This window comes from Gavia stellata, chromosome 2 (assembly GCF_030936135.1).
Source record: "Gavia stellata isolate bGavSte3 chromosome 2, bGavSte3.hap2, whole genome shotgun sequence".
In the NCBI taxonomy this organism is placed as follows: domain Eukaryota; kingdom Metazoa; phylum Chordata; class Aves; order Gaviiformes; family Gaviidae; genus Gavia; species Gavia stellata.
Window position 1 is genome coordinate 106,822,891 of NC_082595.1, and position 14,378 is coordinate 106,837,268.

The window sequence follows — 14,378 nt, forward strand, 5'->3', positions numbered from 1 at the left end:
TGTGCCAGGCTATGAGCACTGGGAAGGTGCCTGAGATTTCAGAGTTTCTTGCAGCTCTCAGAGCATTGGCCTGGCACCCTGTGTGTGTGGTAGTCTCTTACAGAATCCATGTATGACCTGGGTTTAATTCTGTTTTCAAGTATTGCAAGAGTAAATATAGATAAGCCTATCACCTGTTTTGCAGTCTTTGGTCATTCTATCATTTTTATAAAATTAAAGATAACATAAAAATCTATCGATTAGAAATTTTCCTGGGAAATCTGTTTTACACATGCTCATTAACATTGCCATACATCTACGCAGTAGGGTAAGTATCATCGTTCCTATCTTGCTGTTGAAGAAACTGAGGCACAGTGGTAACGTGTAGGATTCAGTTCATGATCAACATTTTAAACATCAGTTTATACATATGTACATATGCACTGTATGTTTTAAGTTTCTGTTGTAGTTGCTGGAAATCTAGTTAGAGATCAGTGGAAGTTAGAGAGCAATTCAGTCCATCCTAAACTACACATTGAGTGACTGGTCAGCAACATCCCTCTCTGGTCCGTTGAGTGTATTGAACAAGAAGCGTTCAGTTGCCCAAATACAGGTGCTTAGTGCTAATTTAAATATCTTAAATCTCCTAGGGCCTCTGGCTGATGGTTCAGAAGAGAAGGGTCTTCCAGAGGTCCTTTATCATGTTTGTCAACCCCGTACATGTCTTGGATACCTGAAGGTGTCTCACATTGCACTAGCTGTCCATGCTGAAGCAATGAAATTAAGTCCCAAATGTGTTGCCTATAATGGCAATGTATATACCAGGATGCGGGAGATCTATGTTTAGGTTTCTTAAATTGCATGGGTTTCAGTTTTAAATTATCTATACTGTGTAGATAGTCTGCAAATAAATTTAGCTTGCACTGCAGGGTTATGATCCTCTTCTGTTATCAGGGATTCATGTGTGTGTGCTATGTATTCTGTGGGTTGTCATCTGTTCACCAAATGAATCAAGGACGTCCTGACTTCTGAACTGCGGCAGCTCATTTTACGAGAGAAGAGAGTTCTGTAGTCTGGAACCATACCAATTCTGATCCTGTGTCGATCTGGCACAGAGAAGGATTTGCAACCATTTCCAGCAGACAGAAGACACATGCGTTGATGTCCACCCCCTCACAGCTCCCTGTATATACTTAGAAGCTAAGGACTATGAATGATACTGCTTTGTTAAAAGTAATTGAACAATTCTGACTCGGACTTGAAATTTGTATGTAGCCAAATGAGACAGCAAAATTATGTTTGCTGAATGACACAGTTGTTTATTCAGTCGTTGAAGTATTCTGACATTATCATATGTGGGTCTTTGAGTTGCTTGATACTATCTTTATTAAAGGAGGGAGAAACCATTCATAATGTTTATGATTTGGTTTATTTTCTGACTTTTGGATCCTCAGATTCTGACATCTCTAAGTGTGAATAATAGAAAGTTATTACCTACAGAAAAGCAAAGTATCACTTGTGATACAGAAAAGTTACCTTTCCAGAAATCAAGGCCAGCCAAGGCATGGTTCAGCTAGGGATTTTCCAAGCTCTAGAGTTTTTGCACGTATGAGGAACTTATTCATTTAGGGTTATTCTAAATTTAAACTTCCATTTTCTTTTTTTTTTCTCTGGCCAAAATTCTATGTCTTTAAAAATCTTCAAACCATAGGAATGATTATTTGTAATGAGAAGGGGTGAATTGGAGTCCTTTTTTGCCGATTTAGAGTTTGTAGAAACTTCAGCTTGTGGGTCAAACTCATCTTGGAAAAATCAGTGATTTTGTAGCTGTTGGGATAGTTCATTGTTCCTTATTTATTGTAAATGCCAGTTAAATTTTCTATCTAAAAGCTATTTTACTTGCTGTATACTTAATCTATTTATCATCTTTGAGGGGTTCAAAGATGCTCTAGATGCTCTCTTTTATATCTTCAATATTGCTGTGTTCCACAGCCTCTGAAAATTCATGAAGTCTTGTTAGTAATTTAGAACCTAGGAAAGAGTAAGTCGGTGCAGATAGACTTCCTTTGGCTTAACGCACTCTTGTTTCAGCAGTTGACTCTGTTCTTGGAGAAGTTTGCTAATGGACATTAATGGAATCTCAGGCTTTTTCGTATATTACAAAGGGTATACATCAAGAGTTAAAATCCTCACAACATTGTTAAAAGGGGCATAATTTAATAGAGTAACACTTGATGGCCATGCTGTTTGGGAATTAAGAGTGGGAATATTATTTCCAGGTAACAGTGAATTCATCTAGCATGGTGATGCTACCTCATAGCATCGGGTAACGTATTTTATCTCGTTTGCTTTCACATCTCCCTTAACTTAAGGCATCTCTCTCTGAATTGTGTTCTAGAATTGCCAGCCTTTCACCCTTCAATATATACAGAGTGTAAACTTCAGTGTAGCTCAAGAGGAGGATGACTCCTTCCCTCAGTTCCCAGTTCTTGGCCCAGATTCCCCTGGTCTGATGAGGTGCTGGTGCATTCCTCTGGCTGGATTTGTCTGCTACTTCCATCCTTTTGGGGGTAATCTAATTTAGCATGAGTCAATGCTTGCTGTCATAAGAAAAAAATAATAATGCATGTTCTTTTTTCTTTTATGGCTGAGCTGATCCCTTCTCAGTCTTCAGTATTCTACTTTTGTTTAATGTATCTATGAAAGACCTCTTTGAAGGAGCTAACTTTGCTCCTGAAGAACATATCTGGTTGGCCTTTCTTATCTTCTGCGGTAGGAGGAGAAACTGGAAGAACTGACTTTTTTCTGGGCTTTTTTTCAGGGCTGTCTCTTAAGTTACTAAATTTTTATGGGTTTTTAAAAGTATTTATCTTTAATAATTCTGCTAAAAAATAGGATTATATTTGTAAAAGTAGGTTCCTAGCTACAGGTATATAAGGGAGCTCAGTTTAAATACTTTTGACTTGTGTAGTAGGATGAATGAAATTGATAAAGATGCACATCATTAAAAACATTTGAGTCAGACATAATGTGAATCTATTTACGGTGTTCCATTCAGGCATCAAAGGGTCATTGATGCAGCGTTTCTTTTTATTGTTCTGGATTTGTACAGTGCCTTAAACAATATGGTTTGCACCTGCAAGCAGAGCTGCTACAGAAATAATCCCTCTATTACTAGTAATAATGAGTACAAGCTTTATCCAGTGAGCAAAAATAGTCACACTTGCTTCTGAATTTAGCTGGTATTTTTGGTTACAATGTGGCTGATGTTACTGTGAGGTCCAGATACAGTGAAGTTTCCTTAAGGCTAAATCAGTACCAGTTTGCTTGCAAAAGGAGGGTCAAGGTTTTGCACAAGTTGTTTTAATGACTTGATAGTTGAGCTTGAAAAGTTTTAAATCTGTGGTACTATTTATACGTATCAAGCTGAGATGTAGCTATAACTATGGTAACACTGCAGAAAAACAAAACCTCCATACAGAGGAGTAAATGTTGCGGACTAGGACTGCGTTGTCCCAGGCATTGTACAAATCCAGAACACAAGATTGTCCATGGCTGGAACAACATGACTTATTCTCCTTCTGATTTTGGAAACTTTTCGTCTTTAATGGGATTGCTGATTCATATACAAGACATGATCATTGAGAGTTAATCATCAGTGATGCTACAGGATGACATCAGTTCTTGTGAAGGAACAATACCACCTGGTTTTAATCAGTATTGTTCTGAGTTCTAGAACCTGTTTGATGGCTATACACATAACTGTAAAAACTTGGTATTTCTGTACTCAGCCTAGATATATAAGTGGGTCTCAATTGCTCTTAAATTCACTCCTCTGAAATATTCACACATAGTGAATAGTGCCCATTTAATTCCATGCACAATTGTAACTATGGACAAATCCTGAAGTTAATTGAGAAACTTCTTGAATGACTGTTCAAAACTCTCTACTTTCTCTCCATTCTCAGAATTGGTGATCGTGGCCTTAAGCCCAGTGTAAAATTGGTAGGGGATGGCAATAGAGTTACATACTTTTGGATGCACTTACATTAGTATTCTAGTTCAGGTCATTTTCTTCTGAAATGGTCTTCCACCTTCTGTGCCTTGGTTCATGTTGCAGAGCGCTCTGCATGTGGGTTCCCTTCAGATGAACCTAAACCAGAGGATGCCTCCAGAATTGCTTCTACTGTGTTGCTGCTGGGTACCAGTCAGTCCACAGGGCATACTAGAGCTAGCCTAAAATAATCCCTCTTGAAATAGGTATGCTATTTATGTCAGGTCCTCAGCACCGACTGTTTTACTTGGAAAAAAAAAAAATCTGCTTGTATGGGTCAGTATTAATATTCCATATATTGTCTAGCCTTTAACTTTCAGGTGAAGCTTTAAGGTATATACGTGATCCACAAATCCTCTACTTAGTACCTGCCAACAAGAGAGTGGCTTTCCTGCTCATGTTAGTACAAAAGCTGTGATTAGTAGTAGTTTGTGATCTGGAGAACCTACTGAAGGAGTAGGTTCTTCCAGTATGCTGAAGTGCATCATGTGTCTATATCAATTTGTGTTTATTAAATATGATACTTTAAAACATGCATGAAATATGGCTTTGTTTTTTCTTTGGAGTTTGGTGAATTGAATTTAGCAATACCATCTAGAGCCAGAGTTAAGAATTGTTTTGAAAGAAATTGAAAGAATCTTAATTCAAATTTGACTGAAAAACAAGTCTCCTGGTCTGGAGAAAGCAGTCAATATTAATCAATTTTAAATTCTCCGATAATAATTTTTTTTAACATTAGATGAAACTATAAGGAATTGTAGAGTGCCCTGAAAAAAATCTCACACAGGAGTATGTCTTGATCTGAAATGAGAAGTGAGTAGTAACAAATAGAATATGACGTATATTGAAAGACGTAAGTTGAAGTACTCAAATGCTCTGTAGAGTTCTTCTGTTAGGTAATCTTTGTTTTCGAGAAGCAAAATCAACTAGGTTATCTCTGTAAAGAGCTCGCTGAAATACCCTAGTGAGCTAGAGTGGTTTTTAAGGGGAAAAAATAGGTTGTGCTTAGGAATAGGCAAGAAGAAACAAGAAATGAAAGTAATTTTGATCTCAGTAAGGTTTTCTTACTCAGATGGAGTGGGAAAATTGCAATGATTCTGTTTTGAAAGGAGATGAATAGAAGTGCAAGAATAATCATGAAGTGGAACAGGTCAGTTCGCACACCATGTACCAGTTTTCATAAGATTAACAAGATAGGCTATTGAAATTGATAGGTGACAGTTTTAAACACGAGAAAATGAAATACATTATTGTGGAACTACCCAGTGTAGCTGTGTATTGTAAGATCTTTTTTTCCATCACTGCTATGAAACCACACTCAGGCCAGGGCCAGGCATCACTTTCACTTCGGATGCCTTTCTAGACCTTAGGGACCAGCATTGTCTAATTTTTGATCTTTTCCTTTTTCAAATGTTTGTTATGGGTTTTTTTGTCCTGTTGGTCCGTACTGCTAAAACTTTCATTAGACTCAGGTATAGATGACTCCTCTTTACTTTCAGTGTTTCATTCCAGCTCTTTGATAACCACTTACTAACTTCTCAGTTTTCTGATATCATGATTTTTCCATTGCTGCCTGCTTAAACTTCAATCAGGCATCTTTATGACTTTCTTCTATGATATTCATATATATATGATATTCATATCTATATGATATTCATATATATGAATAAAAGTTCCTCTAAACAGGGACAAAAATGTTAATTTCAAATTCCTTCTAAAATGTTTTTTCCTATGCCTTATGAAAAAACTTGACAGTGATTAAATGGCTGGTGTACAAAATAATTGATTATCATGATAAACCATATTGATTCATTTGCTGCCCTGTACTACCCCATCCATTTCTGTTGATCAGTATAGTCTTGGTTTGTGAAATCCTTAGTGCTGGGATATATTTCTGTCCTGGTTCTGGATCTTAGTTTGTAATTACTGCTGAGAGGGCTACTATAAATGCAAGTTAAAAAGCAGGCAAATAGTTTAATAGAACTTGGACAAGAATGTTCTGATAAGAGATCTCAGCTTTTCTGTAGCAGCATCTAATCTTACTGCCAGCTCGCAGGGGTAAAGAGTGGATTTCTCAGGGGAGGTTGTTCTGCCATCAGCTAATCTGGAATTCCCTGTGTTTACCAAATTTACCGTGCTGGTGAAAGAGTAAGACAGGAATCCGGGTGGCTTGAGCCTCATCTGAAGCTGCTTCTGCTTTTAGGTGCCTGAATCCACAGTTTTGGTGCAAAGAACTTGATATATTTTCCCCAGGTGTCTTCATTTTGAATTTCGTTAAGGGTATGGTAGTCTGCAGCCCAAACTGACCGAGGTTCAGCATACGTGTCTGAGATAGATTTAGACGACCTAGTTTAAATATCAGTAGCAAGCTATGTGCAGCATCACAGAATGTGATGCCAGCTGCAATATCTGTCAATGGAAGTGGAGTAAGCAGAACAGTCTCTTACACGGAGCTATGTGCTGCTGCTAGGTTTATTTCAATACATAAATATTTTAATTCTGCCTGTTAATCTCACTCATAAATGTCATCTCTAGGCCTGCAACAATTAAAAGTAATATATGGATCAAAGGAATGAAGCATTAGAGGAAAAATAATGGTGCAAGTCTGGGTGTAACACTTCTTTGCTTTACTTCAATCTGTTTCTTTCAGTTCAATACTATTGCATTTGTGAAGGAGTAACCCTAAGGACAGATGGTGTAAAGGTTGCCTAGTGTGAAGTCCTAATTTCAAGGTAAATTTTCATGTTCTGTTCTTTGAAAGGGCATTGACTTCCAAATCACACACAGATATGCCTCTGATCTTTCTGAAGATGAGCCATAGTGCAACCTGTATATCTAAGTACTGGGATCGAATTTGCAGTATGTTGATCCCTCCTGATGACAGGACTAGATGTTCTCTAATCTCATGTGTGGGGTTATATTGTGTGCTTTTTTAATAAAAGACTTCAAGCTATTAAAAGCAGAATGAGATTTTTGTTGTTTGTTTGGGTTTTTTCATTAGTGCTCTGCTGTATATTTTAAAGTATAATAAAGTAACGAACGTTACCTTGAGCTTAGTGGCTTTAAATGCTGGGTTAATTTACACTCAGAGCGGAGCTTTCAGTGTCAGGCGATCTTTTTTGCCAACATAAGCACTCAGCTGAAACAACAGCTATGACTCAGTTGCCAGTGAACGCTGCTTGAATTGATTTAGTCCGAGTTCAGATTTAGCACATAATCATGTTCAATTTGATCCACTGTGCTGCCTAGAGATAAAAGGGTTGAAAAAATAGATTTAGCTTATGTCAGTCTTTGTGGTGATGTCATTGCCATGCGAGATGGAATAGCGCTGTTACTATGCTGTGCCTGCTCAGTTGGTGGGTGTACGGGGGAAAGGCAAGGAGCAACTCAGTTAAGTGCAAAGAGCTTGTGTCGGAAGCTTGCAGTTATTGTCAGCATTGAAACAGAATTTTGGACTGTTCAACTGCAATACTGAATTGAAGATTTTTTTTTTTTCTTCCAATCATTTGTTACTCTGAGGTTGCCTAACTCTGTGTACAAAAGGGGGGGATGCCAGCCCGTAGCATGGACTGTGATGTCTCCACTCTGGTTGCCTGTGGGGTTGACGTGGAGATTTTTGCCAACCAAGAGGTTAAGGTATGCGCCTACAATTCTTTTGTTACAGATGCTTCTTAGAAAAGCCTTTGGGGAGCAGTAGGCATTTGTATGTAGCAATTCAGAATAAGGAGGCAGATGAGTGTGCTGCAGTAGTAAAAGACGTGCAGTTATAAAATCTGTTAATTAGAGAAATACGGGAGAGAAATGTGCCTGCTTTTTGCTGTGTTTTGAGAAGCTGAAAGAATAGGCTGGTGTTTACTCTTTAATGACAGAAGCAATGGGTTATATAACTGACATCTGTGCATATGCATGTTTCATAGTCATAACAAATCATTCATTGTTAATTTTGTCGAGATATTTTTAGTCCAGTGTCACTTTTGAGATCAGCCTTGCTGTAGATGTTATTTATCGATGTTGATAATCTTCAGATATTTTTACTCAGTTGAATGGTAGCTGTTTCTTCAGATCCAAACCATGTATACAAGTATAAATTTTTTGTGAAGGGTTAAAAGTTTGTAGCAAGTATTTTCGTGCATCTGCAATATAACAGAATACAAAAAGTTGTGCATCTTGCATATCATATGAGTACCTCAAAAACAATGCTTAAATCTAAGGCTTGATATGCTGGGCTCATAGTCTCTTAATTAGACAACTGCTGTAGAAAAGTAATTGTGTGTAATTGCTTACTGTTGAAATCTATTACCTTTTTCATTTATTCTCATATTACTGCCAGAAAATCACTGCAAATTAAGTTTCAAAGAGGAATTTTAAGTATGCTTTTCACAGATCATCTGAAAGAGCTCATAGGCGTAATACAGTGATATTCAGCAGTTTATTTAGAGGACAAAGATACAGACAATGTTAGTTTCTAATCTGATTGTTCTTAGTATTGAAAGAATGGAACAGGGGAAAAAAAGGATTTACAAATTGGAGGTCAAATTTTGAACCCCTGCTCTGTTTAATTCTGAGTCAAACATTGAAGCCAACAGAAATATCTGGAAATAAACCCACCTTCATTTGCAAGAGGTTATGATGATTTTTACTTCCCTATTAGTTTGTTACCAGGTGATATCAGGTATACCTTGTACAGATGCTTTTGTGTTGCCAGCAAGAGATTCTTCTTAATTTAAGAAGCTTTTTCTTAACAGTTTAATACTGGATTTAGAGATTAAATAGTGAGTAATTTAGAGGAATGGTTCAGGTGAGCAGTCTTGCCTGCACTGGGACATGTTTCCTGTAGTGTTTTGAAGCAGTGAAATGTTCGTCTGCTTATTCCTTTTTTCCTTCTTTTTTACGTAAGAACATATTTTTTTAAATTTGGGAATAACACCTGCATTGATATGAGCTTGTAACTGGAGCAACTGTCTTTTAGTGTCTGGTCCATGTTCAGCGTAAGACTATGCAAGAAATTAAAATTGTAGTGATCTTGTACCCTTATTCATCTGATAGTAGCAATGAAAAAGCAAAATTTTGACTTCCGCAAATCAGCAGAAAGCTTTCCATTGACTTTGGTAAGACTTAGATTAGCCTGATTTAAGCTGCAGCATCTGGAAAGTGTGGCCCAGGAAGATGGGATAAAAGAGAACAAAAGGGTTACAGAGACATTACAGGAATTGTAATCCCTTTCATGTTACTTGGACTTTCTGTACTTTGTTTGCTTTGGTTAAAACTGCCTTTTTTTTCCTTTTCTTCTGATGTCTGAATTAAAATGTTGAGTGCAAAGACTTTGGGTGTATTTACAATGGAGACTGCACTGCAGACTGCACTGCAGCTTAGAAATAGTGAGTCTACTTTGAAGTTATCTGGCTCAGATGCTAGAAGCAGTCTGTCCTCAGTGACCCATTGCTCACTGCAGCCTAATTTTCACTTAGTTGACAACAAACTTGGTTGTCGGAGGCTGAGGGCAGCCCTGCTGCAGCTAAGCTGCTTCCAGTGCTCAAGCCTGGCTAGCTCTGCGCTGATCCCCAGACTCGCTCTGCACAGCAGGCTGCAGCGTAGGCATCCTCCTTGTGAAAGTTCAGCACTACTGGTATTTTAAAGGTGGAGAGACCTACTGCTCTTTGCTCACTCCCAGGAGAACTGCAGCAAAAAAAAAAAAAAGTTTTTTGTCTGCAAAAGGGGTTCACTTCAAGGTGGGTTTATTTGTTGACAGTATGGTCACTGTCAACATAAAAATGTTTATCTTGACTTTGGTAGGTTGAAGGGAACACCAAGCTTTAAGGTTAAAAGGAAGGAGGCTGTTTCTTAGAAGTGGGTGTGGAAGTTGAAGTAAGAGAGCAAAAGCAAGCACAGAAATCCTTCTTTCTCCTCCTCCCCTGTTCTCCCGTGAGTACCCCTCCGCCGAGCCCTACTGCAGGTCAACTGGAAGGCACAAGTAGTATTGAAAACTGAAGTCTAGGCTATTGTCCTTTCAGTTTTCTTCTGCTATAGAGCTTTTCATGTAGGGGAAAGTTTCTTTTGTAGGGAGCCTTCTGGCTGTGTGAAGGGAATGTTCCTTCAGTGGTAGAACAGATCACAGAATCACTAAGGTTGGAAAAGACCTGTATGATCATCAAGTCCAACAAGCAACCCAACACCACCATGCCCACTAAACCATGTCCCGTAATGCCTCGTCCACATGTTCCTTGAACACCTCCAGTGATGGTGACTCCACCACTTCCCTGGGCAGCTTATTCCAGTGTCAGATACATTAAAGATTTCATGATCCATGTGGTGCTTGATGAGATTTGTTAAAGTCCTGTTGAAATAGTTCTCTAAAGCCAGCAAGGATTGCATTTAAGGTTTTAGGATATGCTTGCAGCATAGCTTTATTCCAATTTAGGGTTAGAACGGAAGTGAGGCGTTGGAGAAGGATGCTGGCTGTACCGAGCCATCGTTGTCCTGCTTGTGGCATCTGGGTGGGATGCACCTGGGAGGCTGACTGCAGCCCCCAAGGCTGAAGAGGTGGGTGGACAGGGGCTGCCCTTTTGCCAGGCCTGCAGTGGAAGAGCTTGGTATGTGTTTGGGCTGCAGAGCAGGAGCTCTCGCAGCAGGTGGCAATGGTGACTCCTTGAAGTCGCTGCTTCGGAAGAGCAGCGGCCCCTCAGTGCTGGAGAAGGAGTGGAGTGAGCTGCTTAGCTTACTGCTGCTTTTCCACCTGTGGAAGTGACCCTACTTTGTAGGCATTATGCTCTTAGCATCTGGCAGACAGGCTCGGAAATACTTTTTTTCCATTTGGCCTCTGGAACAGGAGAGTGGTTACTTAGTACTGAAGGCAAAGCTTTTTAGTTTCAGCATTTGGCGTGGCTCATCCTTTCAACAAACAGAGGCTTATATGGATGCCCTGCAACTGGCAGTTGGCCCACAGCACTGACACCGTTGGTTTACCATCCATGAACCCATCCAACAGGCCTTTCGGTTTTGATCAGCTGCTGCTTTGAATCGTCTTTTATAATCCAAAAATTGGGTCAGGCTAATCAACATGCTGCTAACTGTACAGTGCCTGTATATCAGGAACTAGTAAAGTTGAGAAGGCAATTATAGAAATCACGAAGTGCAGTTCTGCTTGGAAGTTCATCTGGATAATTAAAATTATTCTTTCGATGCCTCTAGATGATAATTTTATGTAATGATGTTTGTTACATAAGCAATTAGCTAAAGAATATCTTGTTTATTTCTAATAGAGAAATTCCAGACATCACTGAAACAGTGGAAGAGAATTTAAACTCATACTTCTTACTCTAAGCAAGATATTCTTACATTATTAATTCTTCATGTTCTCTCTTCAGTTACGTTCACCCGCACCATTCCGCTAGGCAACAAGGTATGATTGGGACAATGAGGCACTACTGTAACAGGGAAGAAATACTAATGATCCAGACTGTTTGAATTTGTATCTGAAGACAGTAATGTAAAGTAATGTGGATAGGACCATTATCTTAATGCAGGGAAAAAACAATGTGGACATGAGCCAGGCAGCAAAGGGAAATAGTAGAAATTGTTTCACTGTTTTGACTGTATTGCTTTGGGGGATTAATCCCCACTGGAGCAGGATCTCTGTCCATCTGTAAACTCCTTATTCAGTTGAAATGCTCCAGTGAGAACACTGCTAATACTAGTTGTTTGGGATGGATGGTTTGGAGATCAGTCATTGCCCTGCAGTTGCCTTTGAGAGGTTTAGCGGTCTAATGTCTTATCTAAACTTCTGAGGTCTAGAGGGCGAAAGCCTACTAGGTTCCTGTGTTTTTTTCTCCCCATTTCAATTCTCCATTTGTAAAAGTGGCTCTTTCACAGAGATGTTCTGAGGTTTAAAGTTTAAGTGCTCTAAGATTAGAGTCAAGTGAAGAAAGCTGTAGAAAAAGGGAGGGGTGTTGTTGCCTGTCTGGATACTGCCAGCTGCCCAATGGCAGAAACCGTGACTTGTCAGGAGAGTTTCAGGGTTTCTTTTTTCAAATTCTTCTCCTTAGCCATGTCAGCTTGATTTGTGGGAAGTGACTGTTGCACAGTCATAAGACTCCACAGACTGGGTCTATTAAGGGGGAAACCAAACAACAGCATGACTACCAAAAATACCCTGGTGGTTTGAAAGGACTGCTTTATAACTTCTTCTGTTACTATTTACTGTACTTGATAGTTCTTTCTATTTGCAAATAATGTTGCATCTGTGTGAAATCTTCAAGATCCAATAGTTCTGCTTAAGAAATAGATACACATGTCTTTTGATCTCTGCTTACTGTCTGTCTTCATCTAGAGTAAGTAACAAAGAGGAAGAATGAAAACACTTAGCTTTCTTGCTCATTTACGCTATTAACGCTTTTAAAATAGGACTGACTGATTTGGAGAGGAAAGTACAACCTCTTTTTCTACAGTGTTCAAAAAGCTCTAATATTGATATAACTGATGTAAAATAAGGGAGTGAGATAAAAGATGTCACCTTGTTTTAAGAGGTTTATAATTATTTTTTTATGTAAAGCACTAGTTGCTATGTTGTAAATACAAAAAAATTTCAAAAGCAACAGAAATATTTAGTACCTAAATAAGCAGGTACATGTCCAGAGAGATACTTTCCACTCTTAATTTAACGTTAGCCCTGTTCTCTCTGTTCTTCAAAAGGTCCCAGAAGCTGTACTGCTGTTCCCAGCACATTGACCCTGCTGCATGGCTTCAGTGTCAGCGCTGAGAGACTCTGAGCCAGCAAACGTGGGGCTCATGCACCCAGTGCTACTGCAGACTAAGGCACTGCTGGTAACTTGTGTTACAGAAATAGTTTAGGCTTTGCCTTTGTCCTTCTAACAGCCCCCCGTGTGAAGGCAACTGAACCCTTAAGAAGTTTCCAGAGAAGAAATCGTACAATGGTAAGACTTCTAAGGGTTGTGATGTGCCCCTTAGGCTTACCTTCCATTATTGGCATTTGCTTTTTGCTTGACTCAGAGGAAGTCAAGCCGTTACACTGGAGGTCAGTGGCAGCTGCAGGTGCTTATGCACCTGTGAACATGACATGCTTTCTGCTTATCATTCCTCACTCTTTTAATAGTAACAGAGTGAACAGCAGAACAAGTCATGGGTTTTTGTATTCTTTTTGATCCTTCTTTCTGTTGGAATTCACATGAAGATATTTCCTTTTCATAAGGATAATTAGACAATGAGCAATTTGTGGTCAAAAGAAAATAACTAACAGCTAGAATGTGTTGCTAGAAGGTGCAGCATTAATCCAAGGCAGGTAATGAGGTAAGATAGACCTTGCAATTACACTGATAAATGGCCCGGCCTATGTGAGCAAGAATGAAGAGATGGTGATTTTCTTTAGCAAATTTGAAGAATTAATCAGTAGAGCTCTCAATTGAGGTACTGTTAGTACAGATACAAGTGCAACACTGATTTTTTCATTAAATAATTATTTGTCTTAGAATTCCCAGGAGAACCTGGGGAAGTGAAGTACCCAAATTCTTTCTGTTTTTCTCAGAAATGTTTTTCAAGTGCACCTTGTTTTCAGGTCTATAGTGATCTAGTCTTGTTCTTCTCTGAAGGTACTGTGTATGTGCACTGTTTTGTCTCAAGCTTTACTGATACCATTTGCTGCTTCTTAGCATGATCTAAGCTTTGATATTGAGGGAAGTTGCAGGCTTTGAGGCAGAGGTCTGCACCAACCTTGTTGTCTGTATCTCTTTAATAATTTTTTTTTCACATGGATTAATGGATATGCTTTATGGTTGTACAGTTCTTCCTTTAATATATTCTAGGGGTGATTCTACCAAAGGCGTTAAATAATCTACTTAGTCTTGATGGTTCATGTGCTGAATAGCATATTTGCTTTGGAAGATATTATGTAATCATATGGTAGAATGCAAACAACTATGACAGTGTGGTCTTGAGCAGTGAATTTTTCCTTGGCGAAGAGATGCTGAACAAGAAGAGTACCACACTAAATCAAACACTTGGCTAACACACAAGCTGCCAAGGTCCAGAAACCGGCCAAGCTAAGCCTCTAGTCAGTGCTCACTTGCTGCAGGAGTTTGTGTTTTCCATCCACATATTCAGAGTGGTGCCAGGACTGTGTACATGGGCTTTTCCTGAAAATTTCCCCATTAATATGGCTAAGTATCAGTAAGCACCTTCTCCTTCTAAATGCCAATGGAGTTAAAATTTTTGCCATGGGAGACTTCTGAGACTGTACTGTCTCACCCTCCTTGAAGTAACTGTATGTATTGACTTCCTAGTGTTGAGTCTTGACTCTTTTGTTTGGTGTAGATCATACAGATGAGCCTCAATT

At 39.0% G+C, this 14,378-nt stretch overlaps 1 protein-coding gene across 4 annotated transcripts in view; it reads left to right on the plus strand.

The window, feature by feature from the left end:
* Positions 1-14,378, plus strand: part of RCAN2 (regulator of calcineurin 2) — an 84,471-nt gene that overhangs the window by 39,784 nt on the left and 30,309 nt on the right. Inside the window, exon 1 of one of the 4 annotated variants that reach the window (XM_059835812.1) lies at positions 7,529-7,669. The exons of the other annotated variants lie outside the window; for them this stretch is intronic. Within the exon in view, the coding sequence (XP_059691795.1) occupies positions 7,583-7,669 (87 nt within the window). The 5' untranslated portion in view covers positions 7,529-7,582. Of the gene's footprint in view, positions 1-7,528; positions 7,670-14,378 lie in introns of those variants that run through there. 4 annotated transcript variants of the gene reach the window in all.